Source organism: Chiloscyllium punctatum, chromosome 44, assembly GCF_047496795.1.
Source record: "Chiloscyllium punctatum isolate Juve2018m chromosome 44, sChiPun1.3, whole genome shotgun sequence".
Lineage (NCBI taxonomy): Eukaryota > Metazoa > Chordata > Chondrichthyes > Orectolobiformes > Hemiscylliidae > Chiloscyllium > Chiloscyllium punctatum.
The window spans coordinates 50669539-50683890 of record NC_092782.1 but is presented as its reverse complement, the minus strand read 5'-3'; the positions used below and the strand labels follow the sequence as shown (position 1 = coordinate 50683890).

At 44.0% G+C, this 14352-nt stretch overlaps 1 protein-coding gene across 8 annotated transcripts in view; it reads right to left on the bottom strand.

The window, feature by feature from the left end:
• plxna4 (plexin A4) overlaps positions 1-14352 on the bottom strand; it is a 632909-nt gene that overhangs the window by 136209 nt on the left and 482348 nt on the right. For all 8 annotated transcript variants that reach the window (XM_072562914.1, XM_072562916.1, XM_072562917.1 and 5 more), the window contains exon 13: positions 6850-7001. In XM_072562914.1, coding sequence (XP_072419015.1) covers positions 6850-7001 — 152 coding nt within the window. The remainder of the gene's footprint in view (positions 1-6849; positions 7002-14352) is intronic.

Sequence of the window (14352 nt, the reverse complement as noted above, 5' to 3'; positions counted from 1 at the left end):
TGTAGCTGTTTCCTGAGAGGTCAGATGACTGAAAGATGATCTCAGGGATAGGGTTATCTTAGGCACAAGACGAGCCCTCCTGAGGAAGGACTTTTGCCTGAAACATTGATTTTTCCTGCTCTTTGATGCTGCCTGACCTGCTGTGCTTTTCCAGCGCCACCTTCTACATAGGCACAAGACAGTCTGTCGTGAAGGTATGTCAACTGAGAATGCACAACCTTCCTCTCAAAGAAGCCATCAACATATGAAAAAGCCCTGAGGTCGTCCATCAACAGTTAGAGTGTATTAATGGGAAAACAGATGAAGCTTTGCAGTATACTGAGAAACATTCAAAGTCACATGGAAACAACAGAATGGGAAAACATGGAAAAGAGCCAGCAGAAAGATAAAGGATGGATATCAAACGATAATCAGTCAGAATACAGAAAGGAGGTGGAGGTCTTGGTGTCATGGTGCAGTCATAACAACCTCTCAATGTTGTTAACAAAAGAACTGATCATTGACTTTAGGAAGGAAGAAGGAGAGCGTGTCCCCATCTACATCAACAAGGTTGAAGTAGAAAGGGTCAAGAGTATCAAGGTCCTCAGAATGACAATAACTGACAACCTGTCCTGGACCTCCTACATATTTGCGATGGTCAAGAAAGCACAACAACATCTCTTCTTCCTCAGGCAGCTCAGGAAATATGGCAGATCTATAAGGACCCTCATCAACTATTACAGATGCACCACGGAAAGCATTGTATCTGGATGCATAACAGCCTGGTATGGCAACCGCTCTGCTCAGGACTGCAAGAAACTACAGAAGGTGGTGTGCACAGCCCAGACCACCATGGAAGACAACCTTCCATACATGGACTCCATTTACACTTCTTGTTGCTGCGGAAAGGCTGCCAACATCATCAAAGGCTCCTCCCACCCTGGTAATGCTCTCTTCCAACCTCTTCCATCAGGCAGAAGAAACAGCAGCTTGAACACACACACACACCAAGAGAGTCAACAGCACCTTTCCTGTCACTTTCAGACTTCTGATTGGACTGTCCAACAGCAAATAATGTTGATCTTGCTTCACCCACCTCCTGTGCAGTGTAACCTGAATGCCTTGCTCTGTCTCAGCACCCTATGATGTGTACGTCCCTGTTTGCTGTGATCTGCCTGTACTGCTCGCAAAACAAAACTTTTCACTGTACTTAGGTACACGTGACAGCAATAACGGAAATCCAATCAAAGGTTGTGAGGAGGATGTAGATGTTGCAGGGGTCACAAAAACTTTGGGAAAGTTGACAATAATAAGAAGCTGAATCAATTTGCAAGCAAATGCTTAGCTAGAAAGAAGCAAAACAAGTTTGTAAAGATGGTGTTAGAGAGATATCCGCTGACGATTCTGACAAAAGCACTTTACACCATACCACAAGTTGGCATTGTCAGGTCTGAAGGTGCTAAATGGTTTGTGACTGCTAGACTGCTAGAAGGATGACTGCAGAAGGAGAGCATGAACTGAATGTGAAATGATAGATAGGCACCACTGCTTTGAGCAGCATTGTGCTGATCTGTAGAAAACAGCTGAAGGTGGTGACACAAGTGAAGCCTAAGAAGGAAGGTTGGAGCAAAATGATGGAATGATACTGATGCCAAGAGGACCATTTAGACTGAGAGTCCAAAGCAGAATGAAGATCTGGAGTTCTAATGAACTGTACACATAAACCCATAGGATCTTAGCCAAGCTTTAAAGGGATATCATTACCCCACGCCAACCGCTGAAGAGATACGGCCACAAGACAATGTCTTTACTACACTTGACAGGAAGGATGATTGCTAGCCAGTAGAGTTGGATGAAAACAATGGTTTTCTAACAACTTTCTGGGTGTTATCTAAGAGGTACAGATGGCTGCACATGCCATTTGGCATTTCTACTGCTCCAGAATATAGGCATCACCAGTCAGTCAGTTGCCTTTACAGAGTGGAAGTCATTGTGCATAGTCAGTGAGTCAGTGGATGTGGAGATACAATTGAAGAAGCCATTGCAGACCCAATCTGGTGCAACTGTGAGACAGAGCTCACCAGATGAGCCGGAGGTTGAAGAGGAATAAGATGTAATTGATAATCCCTGAAAACAAGTGCCCAAACCATACACTGGCAAGGAAAAGGACTTCACGCACACCCTGACAAAGTGAGAGCTATAACAGGGATGCAGCAACAAATCGATGTGAAAGCAACATAAGGATTTATTAGATTATGAATTACGGAGCAAAGTTCTTGCCTAATCTGTCATTAGAATGTGAACCTCTCAATGAAGTGGTATTGGTGGAAAGAACAAGTTACAACTTTCACGAGAATCAAAACAATTAGCAACAACCTCACCAGACATACGGCAATGTCAATAATGAAATGAACTTGCAATGCCAGTGAGACAGGACATGGAGCAACCTTTATGCAGAAAGACAGCCATGCAGCATTAACACAAACTGAGTGACACTACACTCAGATTGAGAATGAGTGCCTAGCTATTACCTTTGCTTGTGAGCATTTTAATCAATAGCTAAATGGACCGAACAAAATGACTGTGGAGTCCAACCACAAACCACTACGTAGTATCCTTCCCAATCTACTTCTATTTGCTGTGGTGCTGGAAAAGCACAGCAGGTCAGGTAACATCCAAGGAGCAGAGGAATCCACGTTTCGGGCATAAGCCCTTCATCAGGGGCTTATGCCCGAAACGTCTTTTCTCCTGATCCTCAGATGCTGCCTGATCTGCTGTGTTTTCCCAGCAGCACACTCTCGACTCTGATCTCCAGCATCAGCAGTCCTTGTTTTCTCCTATTTCTATCTGCTCCAAAACATCTGCAAAGAATGCTACTTTGTTTGAAGAGATACCATCTGGACATAACATACAAGCAAGAGGAACAGATGTACACAGTTGACAAGCTGTCAAGAACAGCACTCCCTATGAACAATCTTTACAAGGCTAAAACAGAGAGTGTGACATCTTCTGATTCAATGAGAAGCAACATTTTGACATGCTCTGGAACCCAGCAGAGACACTGAATCTGAAAACAACTCAAATGAATATTGCAACAACATGCAACTGTCTAACTGCTACAGGAAGTAGTAGAGAAAGGATGCTCTGAAATTATCAACGACAAACCTGTCACTTTGAAACATTGTTGGATGTGTAGAGACAAAGTGATAGCACAAGCTAACATCTTACACAAAGAAAATAGTGTCATTATCCTGAAGGAGATAAGATGAAGGGATTAACTACATCTTTGCCAGCCATCAACGAATTCAGTCTGGTCCAAGGAATGCAAGAGAAGTACTCAACTGGGCAAACATGAGCAATTAGGTTAAGGTTCAATGTCAGCCAGGGCAGCAATTGTTATAAATGCCAAGCTACGGAAACTCATGAACCACGAACAGCACATGACATGACAGACAAATCATTTTGAAGCAAAAACAGAAGTTGCTGGAAAAGCTCAGCAGATCTGGCAGCATCTGTGAAGAGAAAGTTAACGTTTCTCTGAGGAAGGGTCAGCGGACCTGAAGCATTAGGTTTGATTTCTCTTCACAGACGCTGCCAGACCTGCTAAGATTCTCCAGTAACTTCAGTTTTTATGTCTGGTTTAGAGCATCCGCAGTTCTTGCAGTTTTTAAATCATTTTGAAGCATCGCAGCAGATGTCTTCACTTTCACAGAAACCCATTAACCCTTCACTGTTGACTACCATTCTGACGAATGGGAGTTAGACTAGCTGACATCAATGATGACAAACGAGATCGTAAAATGGCTGAAAGCGCACTTCAATAATCCCGACATTGGGATGAGTGCCAATGGTCTTCCATGCACCAGTGAAGAATACAGCCAATTCATAAAAGGTTGGGAAATTCAACACCACACAGCAACCCTCAAACAAAATGGCTGAGGCAGGAGCAACATTCACCAAAGGGGTCATAAAGAAATCAAGAAATTCATACACAGACCTGTACAAGGCTATGCCCAAGTGGAGAAACATCCTGACTGTGAAAGCACAGCTCATAGTTTACTCCAAAACGTAATGTCACGCCACACCCAAGTTTTCCAGGAGTGAAAGAAACTGAAGTCAGCAGTAATAACAGGAGTGGGTGGCAAGATCGAGGTGAAATAACAGAAAACCAAATTTCACTTTGATAAACTTGCCGTGCCTTTGCCAGAGCTGAGCTGAGCATTGGATAGCGAGAAACGTTCACTGCTGTCAACAAGAAGTCAGACCAGTTGCGTAGAGTAGTTGAAATTTGATCATACATGATGAATGACCATATGTGAATCTATAACCTCAATGAGCATATATCTTGTCACAATCACAGGCATGTAGAAACAACTGGAAAAGTTGTTTTTGTTTCAATGCGGACAGTAGGTTTCACCATCAGCACAACACAGAATGACCTTCAGCCTGACATATCCACTGTTCCCCACCAACAGAAACGGATCATCAACAACAGTTACCAAGACAAATGCACTCACCACAGGAATGATACTCCTTACAGGAGGTACATCATCCCTCGCAATGAGCAGGTACCAGATGAACAGCCAATGACAATGCGCAGATGTGCCATAAGGAGATTACAGATTGAAGCTAATGTAGGCAAATCATGTTCAGAGATTGACAAAAATTAAACTGACTAGAGTTACCAGACTATTTTATGAATGAATTATAACTTTTTTTGTGACCAGGCATGTTGGATAACTTGTCACTGAAAATGGGATTGTGTATTTTTTTGTTTTTTTTTAATGGATGCTGCTTAACATGACTGGCATAACTTGACTGGCACAAAAGGAGAAGTCACATGGAATTGCGGTGAGCTGGCAAGAATGATACAGAATTCGCTTAGTCATAGGAGACAGAGGATAGTGGTGGGAAGATGTTTTTGGAATGGAGGGTTGTGACTAGTGGTGTTCCGCAGGGATCAGTGCTGGGACCTCTGCTGTTCGTGATCTACATAAATGATTTGGAGGAAGGCAAAGCTGGTGTAATTAGTAAGTTTGTGGATGATACAAAGATTGAAGGAGTTGCGGGTAATGAGGAGGATTGTCAGAGGATATAGCATGATATTGATCAGTTGGAGGCATGGGCAGAAAAATGGCAGATGGAGTTTAATCCAGACAAACATGAGGTGATGCATTTTGGAAGATCAAGTACTCTGAATGGCAGAACCCTTTGGAGTATTGATATGCAGAGGAATCTGTGTGGAGAGTGTGGTGCTGGGAAAGCACAACAGGTCAGGCAACATCCGAGGAGCAGGGGAATTGACGTTTCAGGCATAAGCCCTTCATCAGGACTTATACCCGAACTCCTGCTCCTCGGATGCTGCCTGACCTACTGCACTTTTCCAGCACCACACTCTCGACTCTGATCTCTAACATCTGCAGTCTTTCTCCGAGAGGTGTGTGTGTGTGTGTGTGTAGGTCCATAGATCACTGAAGATGAAAATGCAGGGAGATAAGGTTGTAAACAAAAAAGCCTATGGCATGTTTGGCTTCACTGGAAGGACGTTGACTATAAGAATAGACAAGTTATGCTGCAACTTCATAGAACTTTAGTTACGCCACAGTTGGAATCTTGTGTACAGTTCTGGTCACCACACCAGCAGAAGGATGTGGATGCTTTGGAGAGGGTACAGAAAAGACTTACCAGAATGTTCCCTGGTATTGGGGATTTTTGCTGTAAAGAAAGGTTGGATAGTTTGCTTTCATTGGAATGCAGGGGATTGAGGGGTGACCTGACAGAAGTTTATAAGGTTGTGAATGGCATGGATAGAGTGGAAAGTATGAGGCTTTTTCCGAGGGTAGGGGAGTCAATTACTAGCAGACTCAGATTCAAGATACGAGGAGGGAATTTGAAAGGAGATGTGTAAGGTACATTTTTCACACAAAGGGTGGTGAGTGCCTAGAGTGTGCTGGCAGAGGAGGTGGTGGTACCCCAAACACAACAGCAGCGTTCAAAACACAGCTGGAAAATTCACGAATGGGAAGGGAATAGAGGGATCCAGATCCTGTAAGTGACAGCAGTTTTAGCATGGAAGGGCAAAATGTGTCAGCATAGGCTTGGAGGGTCGAAGGGCCTGTTCCTGCACTGTATCGTTCTTTGCTACGTTTGGAAATCTGACAGTATCTGAACTGTTCTTTAGCTAGTCTTCACAATTACAAAGAAAATTGCTGGAGAGAAGATATAAAAGATATTTTCACTGATAAAGACAACCAAAATTAGATGCCATAAATATAAACTAGTCACTAATTAATTCAATTGGGAATTCAGGAGAAACTTCTTCAACGAGGGAGTGTGCTGAATGTGGGACTCGCCAGCACAGAGTAGTGAGATAATGAGCATCACTGTAAGGAGAAGGTAGAAAAACACAGAAGGGAGAGAGAAAGAGAAAGACTCGTGGATGGCGTCAATAAATTTGGTAAAAGAAGGCTGGTTGGAGCACGAAATCGGGATAAAACATGGTCACTCCTTTGTTTCTGTGCTGCACATTCCATGTCACTGTTGCTATAGTGATACAATAACATGGTGGTTTTAACAGCAACAACGTAACCAATAAAGGTACTGCATTAACATTTCACCTGCTGCTTGAACAGCTTTCTCTAGGAACACCCTTGCAGAGAGCTTTGTTTTGCTGGGGCTGTGGGTTAAAGCAGCAAACGCGATAGGCTGCCCAAGAGAAGGCAGGGCATGAGATCTCAGTGGGAGGGGGGGGGGGGATAATAAATAATTGGACGCCACATGGCTCTTCAGCTCAAATACTCCAGCCCAGCCACCCTGCCAAAGATTTAATCCGACAGCCCGCCAAACAAGTCAGCTTTAAACGTGGCTTACTGTTCTGCTGGAATGTAGCCCTCTGGCAATGGGATGCAATCAACTCCAGCCACATGCACAAAGTTCTCAATCTCCCGGAAACTCAAACCCAGGTTCTCCCCGAAGATAGTCACCTTTGTCCCACCTTCCCTGGGGCCTCGTATTGGGGTTATCTGCAAAAATATAAAGATAGATTAATATAATCAATCAAGAAAGGTCTCACTGGAACTCTGAAACATCATAAATTACACTTCAGTCTACGTTCATTTAAGCTTCACAGTGTTAAGTGAGAGTCAGAATGTGTGTGTGTATTTTTATATGTATGTGCGTGTACATGTGTATTTGTCTCTATGCATGTGCTTGCATACGTGTGTATGTGTGTGTACATGTGCATTTGTCTGTGTACATGTGCATTTGTCTGTGTACATGTGTGTATGTACACATTTGTGTGTGTATATATGTTGTGTGTGTGCACGTGTGTGTGACATGCACATTTGTGTGATTACATGTGTTGTGTGTGCGCGTGCATGCAGATGTGTGTGCATTTGGGTTTAATTCTCTCTCTCCCTGTGCACGTGCTTGCGTATATGTGTGTATGCGTTTGTACATGTGCATGTGCACATTTGTGTGTGTACGTGTGTTGTGTGTGAGTGTGTGTTTGTGTTTAACTCTCTCTCTCTCTCAAAACCTCTCAGCCTCTTCCTCTTGACTGAGTTTTTGGTGATCAGTCCCAAAATCCATGTTAGATTTTAATTGACGGATACTCCTGTGAACCTCCTTGAAACAGTTTAAACTATTTTAAAGGGAGAGAGGAAGAAAATGAGAGAAAAGGGAAGGAGATTTCAATGGATTCTAAGAAGATCAGATTGGAAAGATGATGGATTGAATATTTTTAAAAAACTAACAAGAGAGAATGACTAAATGAGTGATGCTGCAGGGAACAAGATAATGAAAAGAAAACATACCAAAAAAAAGTACTATTAACGAGCAAAGGGTTTCTCTGGCACTCAGCCTGTACTTCCTGTGATCCGTCCTGTATTTCAGAGCACCATTTCACAGGTGTGTCTCTGTATGAAAGCCCCCCATTATTCATTAATCCTTGTGAGTACTTGTTTTCTTCGGAAGAGAAGGGTCAGATTCAGATTACTTAGTTCAGATTAGATTCGGCCCAACAAGTCCACACCGACCCGCTGAAGAGCAACCCACCCATACCCCTACATTTACCCCTTACCTAACACTATGGACAATTTAGCATGGCCAATTCACCTGACCTGCACATTTTTTTTTGGAATGTGGGAGGAAACCGGAGCACCCAGAGGAAACCCACGCAGACACGGGGAGAACGTGCAAACTCCACACAGTCAGTCACCTGAGGCAGGAATTGAACCCAGGTCTCTGGCGCTGTTAGGCAGCAGTGCTAACCACTGTGCCACCGTGCCACCCATAATTCAGGTCCATGACTGAATTTAAAACACGGATTAAAAGCTGGCCAAATAGAAAGCACATCTCAACTGTCACATTTCCAAGCTTTCTACTTCACTGTATGGAACATACCCACAAAGAGTCTCCCTCTCAGGGTTTATTACACCACCCCAGTGCTGCTTGAGACAAGACAGACACCGTCAACCACTTGCTCTCTGAACAGAGCAAGATTCTGAGTCTCTAACCATGGCTTTCCAAATGGCCATCTGCTTAATCTGTCTCAGAAAGGGGAACTCAGGTAATTTGGAAACACTGGAGGGTCTGCGGTTCAGCACAGGCACAGCGTGGTAAATATATTGCTGCATGGAACCATCCAGTTGGCACTCCCCTTGACCAATCAATGCCAGGCTCCCTCCCTCATGTCCTTCCTGCCTCCATTGAGAACTTCATGGGTATGGCACAGGGAGAATTTGAGTATCACTGAGAGAGGGTGTTTCATTCATTGTTGCTTTGCAATGAGTCACAAAGAAACTCATTGACACCTTGTATTCACAGAATCGAGAATTGCTATGGTGCAGAGGGAGGCCATTGGACCCACTGCCCCTGCACCAGCTCTTCAAACAAGTTGCATTACCAAGTGCCAATCCCCTGTTTTTCCCCCATACCCTTGCACACTCTTTCTATTCAGATAATCATCCAAGTCCCTCCCGAATTCCTCAATCGAACTTGCCTCCACTAGATTTCCTATTCTGAGCAGGAGCAGTTTCTCCCTACCAGTCCATCCAGTCCGCTAGTGATTTTGAAAACCTCTATCTGATCTCTTCTCAGCTTTCTTCTCTCCAAGGAGAACAGTCCCAACTCCTTCAATCTATCCTCATCATGAAGTTTCTCATTTCCTAGAACCATCCTTGCAAATTATTTCTGCATACTGTCCAAAGTATTCAGATCCTTCCTATAACATGGCACCCAAGACTTTTCACAGTATAACAAGTTCAATTTCTAGTTCAAGTTCAGTCTTATACAAGTTCAATTTCATATTTTGTTCATGTACTCTATGTCTTTATTAATCTGTATTGATGTGTAATTTATCCTATTTTAACAAACATCTCTGAGGCTGTTTTCTGCCCTTCAATGTGGAGATCTCATCATGTTGGAAGCTGGGGAACAATTTACATTGATGGACATGCTACCTACCCTACTCCCCAACTTCAGTCAATGAATCAGAAAGCAAGTAAAGATCTCAGCCTCAGGACAGCATCACACAAAGGATTCTCCAACTTGTCACAAGTGTGCATACTCTGCCCGGTTATAAGACTATTAAACAGGAACTGGTTTGGGAGGGGGTGGGAAGATGTATTCAGGTCCCTGGAGACCACACCAGACCTGCACGTGTTGACCCAAAGCCCTTACTGGCAGTAAATTCCTTCTCCCACTCCTTCAGGACATTCAGCCATACTTCAGGGAACAGTGGTCCCTGAGCATTTTCAGAAACACAAGCAACAGAATCATAAGGAGGGCAGGGGAGAGCACCCAAAGCCCTGGTCACCTTCACCATTTGCACCCATTCCGTCAAACATTGAAATCCCAAAAAACCTGTGATTAAATTCCACATAACCAGATTCAATCTTCTTTGAGAACTTTAATAAACAAATAGACTCTAAACTCATTGCCTTGTTACCTCTTCTTAAGCTTGCAAACTTTAGTTCAATTATAAAGTCAGTCCTTCAAGTCTATACCAGTTTCTCAAAGCTTTCAAAGTGCATGGAGTGCCAGCTCATGAACGTCGCCTCAGAACTTACTGCATGACAATGGTTTCCCCAATCCTCCCTGCACTGCAATCTTATTGCACCAGCAGCTGGCAATATGGCTTCCTCTGGCCTACTCTTGCAAACGGTCCTCCTGGTTAGTGTCCTGATCCTCAGCCTCATCCTCGTCCCCTGAGAATTGGCCTTGCTCCATTATTTTGTCCACATCCACAACACCTCCCCCCTCGCTCACCTTCGTCTATGTAAATTGTGAAGGCACGGCATATTCGTGGCTGGCTACAGCCAACACTAATCCAATTAACTGGAACAATGTATGCCATCTGAAAAGCACAGAGATCTAAAGCCTAAATTCCCCACATGCCTCACTGGACTTTCTACCCTATGGTACAAACTTTGTGAGAGTTTCTCGGAGTGACAATAACCTACAATCTGTCTTGGATCTCCCATGTAGATGCGACAGTAAAGAATGTACAATAATGCCCCTTCTTCCTCAGACAGCTCAGGAAATTTGGCATGTCCATAAGGACCCACACCAATGCATCATTGAAAGTAGACTGTCCGGGTGCATAATGGCCTGGTGCTGCAACTGCTCTGCCCAGGACTGTAAAAAAACTACAGAATATGGTGTGCACAGCCCAGACTGTCACGGAAGCCAGCCTTCCAACCATTTACACAGCACATTGCGGTAGAAAGACGACCAACATCATCAAAGACCCATCACACCCTGGTAATGATCTTCTGCAACCTCTGCCATCAGGATCATGAATGCACGCATCAGCAGATTCAGGAACAGTTTCTCCCCGGCCGATATTAGACTGATGAATGGACTCTCTCGCTTCAAATAATGCTGGTCTTGCTAATGTTGATCTGACCTAGCGCATGTCCTGTGCAATGTAACCTGTATGCCTCTGTCTTAAGTTTTTTTCACTACCTGTGATCTGTATATCCTTGCTTGCTATGCTCTGCCTATACTCCTTGTACTGGATTAGTGGTGCTGGATTAGGAATCTGATGAAGGGCTTTTGCCTGAAACGTTGATTTCGCTGCTCGTTGGATGCTGCCTGAACTGCTGTGCTCTTCCAGCACCACTAATCCAGTATTTGGTTTTCAGCATCTGCAGTCATTGTTTTTACCCTTTACTCCTTGTAAACAAAGATTTTCTCTGTACTTCAGTACATGTGACAATAAATCAGTCAGTCAAATTTTGTCTCGTACAAATCTTTCTCTTTGACCCTGTGAGAGCTTTCCTTCCCCATATTAGCATCTCCAAGAGGCGGCAACAACAAATATAGTAATGTAATTGGTGTGATTGGTGAGAAGATAGGTATATGAACACAGCAGTTAAAGATTTTAGTCATTGCCTTACATAGCAAAATGAGTCATCTTTCAATTTCTGCTCTCACCTATTACTAAGTGTCAATCATGATTCCGTTGGTAGTGCTGTGCTTTCAACTCCCAAACCAGAGGTTTGAAGACATAGGATAGAGTTATAGTCAGTGGCCAATGCTTCCTCACCTTCCAGGGCAACCTCACAACCAATTTATATTCTCGAGATGGGACTACTTTCACTTGGGCAACTGGCCCATTCAGGGAGCTGCCTAATGAATTTGATCAGTCAGCCCCTCTGTACTCCCAGAGCAGCGCCACTGCCGGCCGTGGCCGAAACTGGAACTACAAGCAGTCCTCAAATTCTAAATGCTGCACACTTTAGTGTGGGGAGTGGCAGTCTTAGGGCACTAGGGGGAACATGGGATTTTGAAGCAGAGGTTGGGGACAGAAGTATTTGCAAGAGGTGGATCCAGGGCAGGGACACCTGGTTGGAAAGGTGATCCTTAAGTAAGGCATTACCTCATCTATTCCATCCAATGCCCAAGCAGGGGATCAACTAGGATTCTCTCCTCCTGGTCTCAAAGTTGACAAGCAGGAAGCATCCCTTAAGGTGACCAACCGGGCTTCAAATAGGGCAAGCTGCACTCAGTCTTGCAAATTATCACTATCGCCCCCACCACCCACCCATTCCGCCATTTCCCCAGCATCCACCACACCACCCACCAACACCCCACTCCGGATATCCATTTTCAGTGGAGGACTGACAGCACGCTGCATTGGCAAAGATACCATCTTTTGGACAAATCATTGAACCAAGACCCTTGCCTTCCCCTCCGTTGAACTTGAATGGTCGCAAAGCCCTAAACTGAAGAAAGGCAGGGAAGATCTCCCCAAAGCCATGGTCAATTTTTATTTATCATTCGACACGCACTGGCCGTTACTGCATTGCTGTGTGTGGAGTCAAGCAGTGAGGTAAAAATAGCGTTCACTTTTTCTCCATTATCATAGAGGCTGCGCTTCAAAAAAAGCATTTAATTAGCTGTAAAATACATTTTGGCTTCCTGAGGTCATGAAAGGTGCTATATAATTGCAGGTCTTTCTTTCTTCTGTCTGTTAGTGCTATTCCAGCCGCACAAATTGTCCATTTTTAATCCCAGTTGAATTGGTTTGTAGTACCCAGAAAACTGCTACCTTGCCAGTCTGGACAACACTCAATAGTATCACATTATTCCAAGTGGATCAGTTTTCTGATGGCTCCTCTGGCACACTGCCAACCAGGGATTTTCATGTTGCATTATAGATAAACTGTGGAGGGATTCCTTAGTGCTAATAGTGGTGGGAAGAGGCTTTCAAGAAAATATGAATGAATAATACATGATGATATTTCACAGGCCAGCATCACACAGATTTGTAACAGATTTTAAACTTTTAGGTGGTTTCAGAATGTGCGTTCTCAGCGTAAAACGTTTCTGTGGTTGTGTATCCAAACATGACAGTAATATGGCATCTGGGTGAGAAAGTAACTCCCTCCACTTCAACCAGCGAGGCAGAGCCAACAACAAGGTGTCAGGAATATTGGAAAATGTTGTGTAGATCAGGGGTATTTGCCCTCCCATCGGCATAGAACCAGACCAATGAGAAAGTCTTTGTTTCTCAATTGGAGCAACATCGCAAAGTCCAGCACAGGAATGGGCCCCTTGGCCCGCAATACTGTGCCGAATATGATGCCAAATTAAACTACTCCCTTCTGCCTGCCCTTGGTCTATATCCCTCCATTCTTTGCATATTCATGCGCTTATCAAAAAGTCTCCTAAATGCCCCTATCGCATCTGCCTCCACCACCATGGCTGGCAGTATGTTCCAGACTCCTACTATTCTCATAAAAAAACTTGCCCCTCACATCACCTTTGAACTTTCCCCCTCTCACTTTAAACATGCCCTCAGTATTAGATGTTTCAGTTCTGGGAATACGTTTCTGATCGTCAACCCTACTTATGCATCCCATAATTTTATAGATTTCTGTCAACTTTCACCTCAGCCTCCGCCTCTCCAGAGAAGACAGCCCCAGTTTTTCCAGCCTCTCCTTATAGCTCTTCTAGCTTCTAATCCAGGCAGCATCCTGGTAAACCTATGCTGCACCCTCTCCAAAGCCTCTACGTCCTTCCTGTAATGTGGTGACCATAATTGAACGCAATGCCGTAACAGAAGTTAAGATAAAGGAAAACTTGCATTTGTATAGCACCGTCATGTAGGGAAACATGGCTCCAATTTTGACACAGTAAGATCCCACAGGCAGCGATAAGGTGAATGTTCCGAAAGCCTGTCTTGGTGGTGGTGTATAAAGGTTAAATCTTGGCCAGGGCACCACCTTTACTCAAAGGGTGTGCATGGGGTCTTTTACCTCACCTCAGTCTAATGGCTCAGCTTTTAAAGCTCTGAGCTCCATCTGAAAGACAGCACCAGCGACAGAGTGGCATATTCTCAGTCCGCCGCTGAAGTATTCGCTTAAACTAGATGTTCAGACCCCTGGAGGGGAGCTTCTGCCAATGAATTACAGACATAGAGGCAAGAGGATTTCCTATTCCTTCATGAGATGTGGACATTGCTGACAATGAACTGAGTGATTTGGCTTTCACGGCCACTTCCGAGGGCAGTCAGATATTCGTGTAGGGCGAACTAAGTAAGGAGAGCAGATCTCCTTAAAAACTGAACGCACTGCGGATGCTGTAAATCAGAAACAAAAACAGAGATTGCTGGAAAAGCTCAGCAGGGCTGGCGGCATCTGTGGAGAGAAATCAGAGTTAGCGATTCGGATCCAGTGACCTTTCTTCAGAAAGCTAACTGGCCCCGAAATGTAAACTCTGATTTCTCTCTAGCAAATCTCCTTCTCTGATTGTCATGTATGAACCAGATAGACTTTTACAACGATCTATAAAAGCTGTCACAGCCCACCGCTATTGATAACCCTTTTATTAATTAAATTTATGTTGAACCAGTCGCTTGGATGG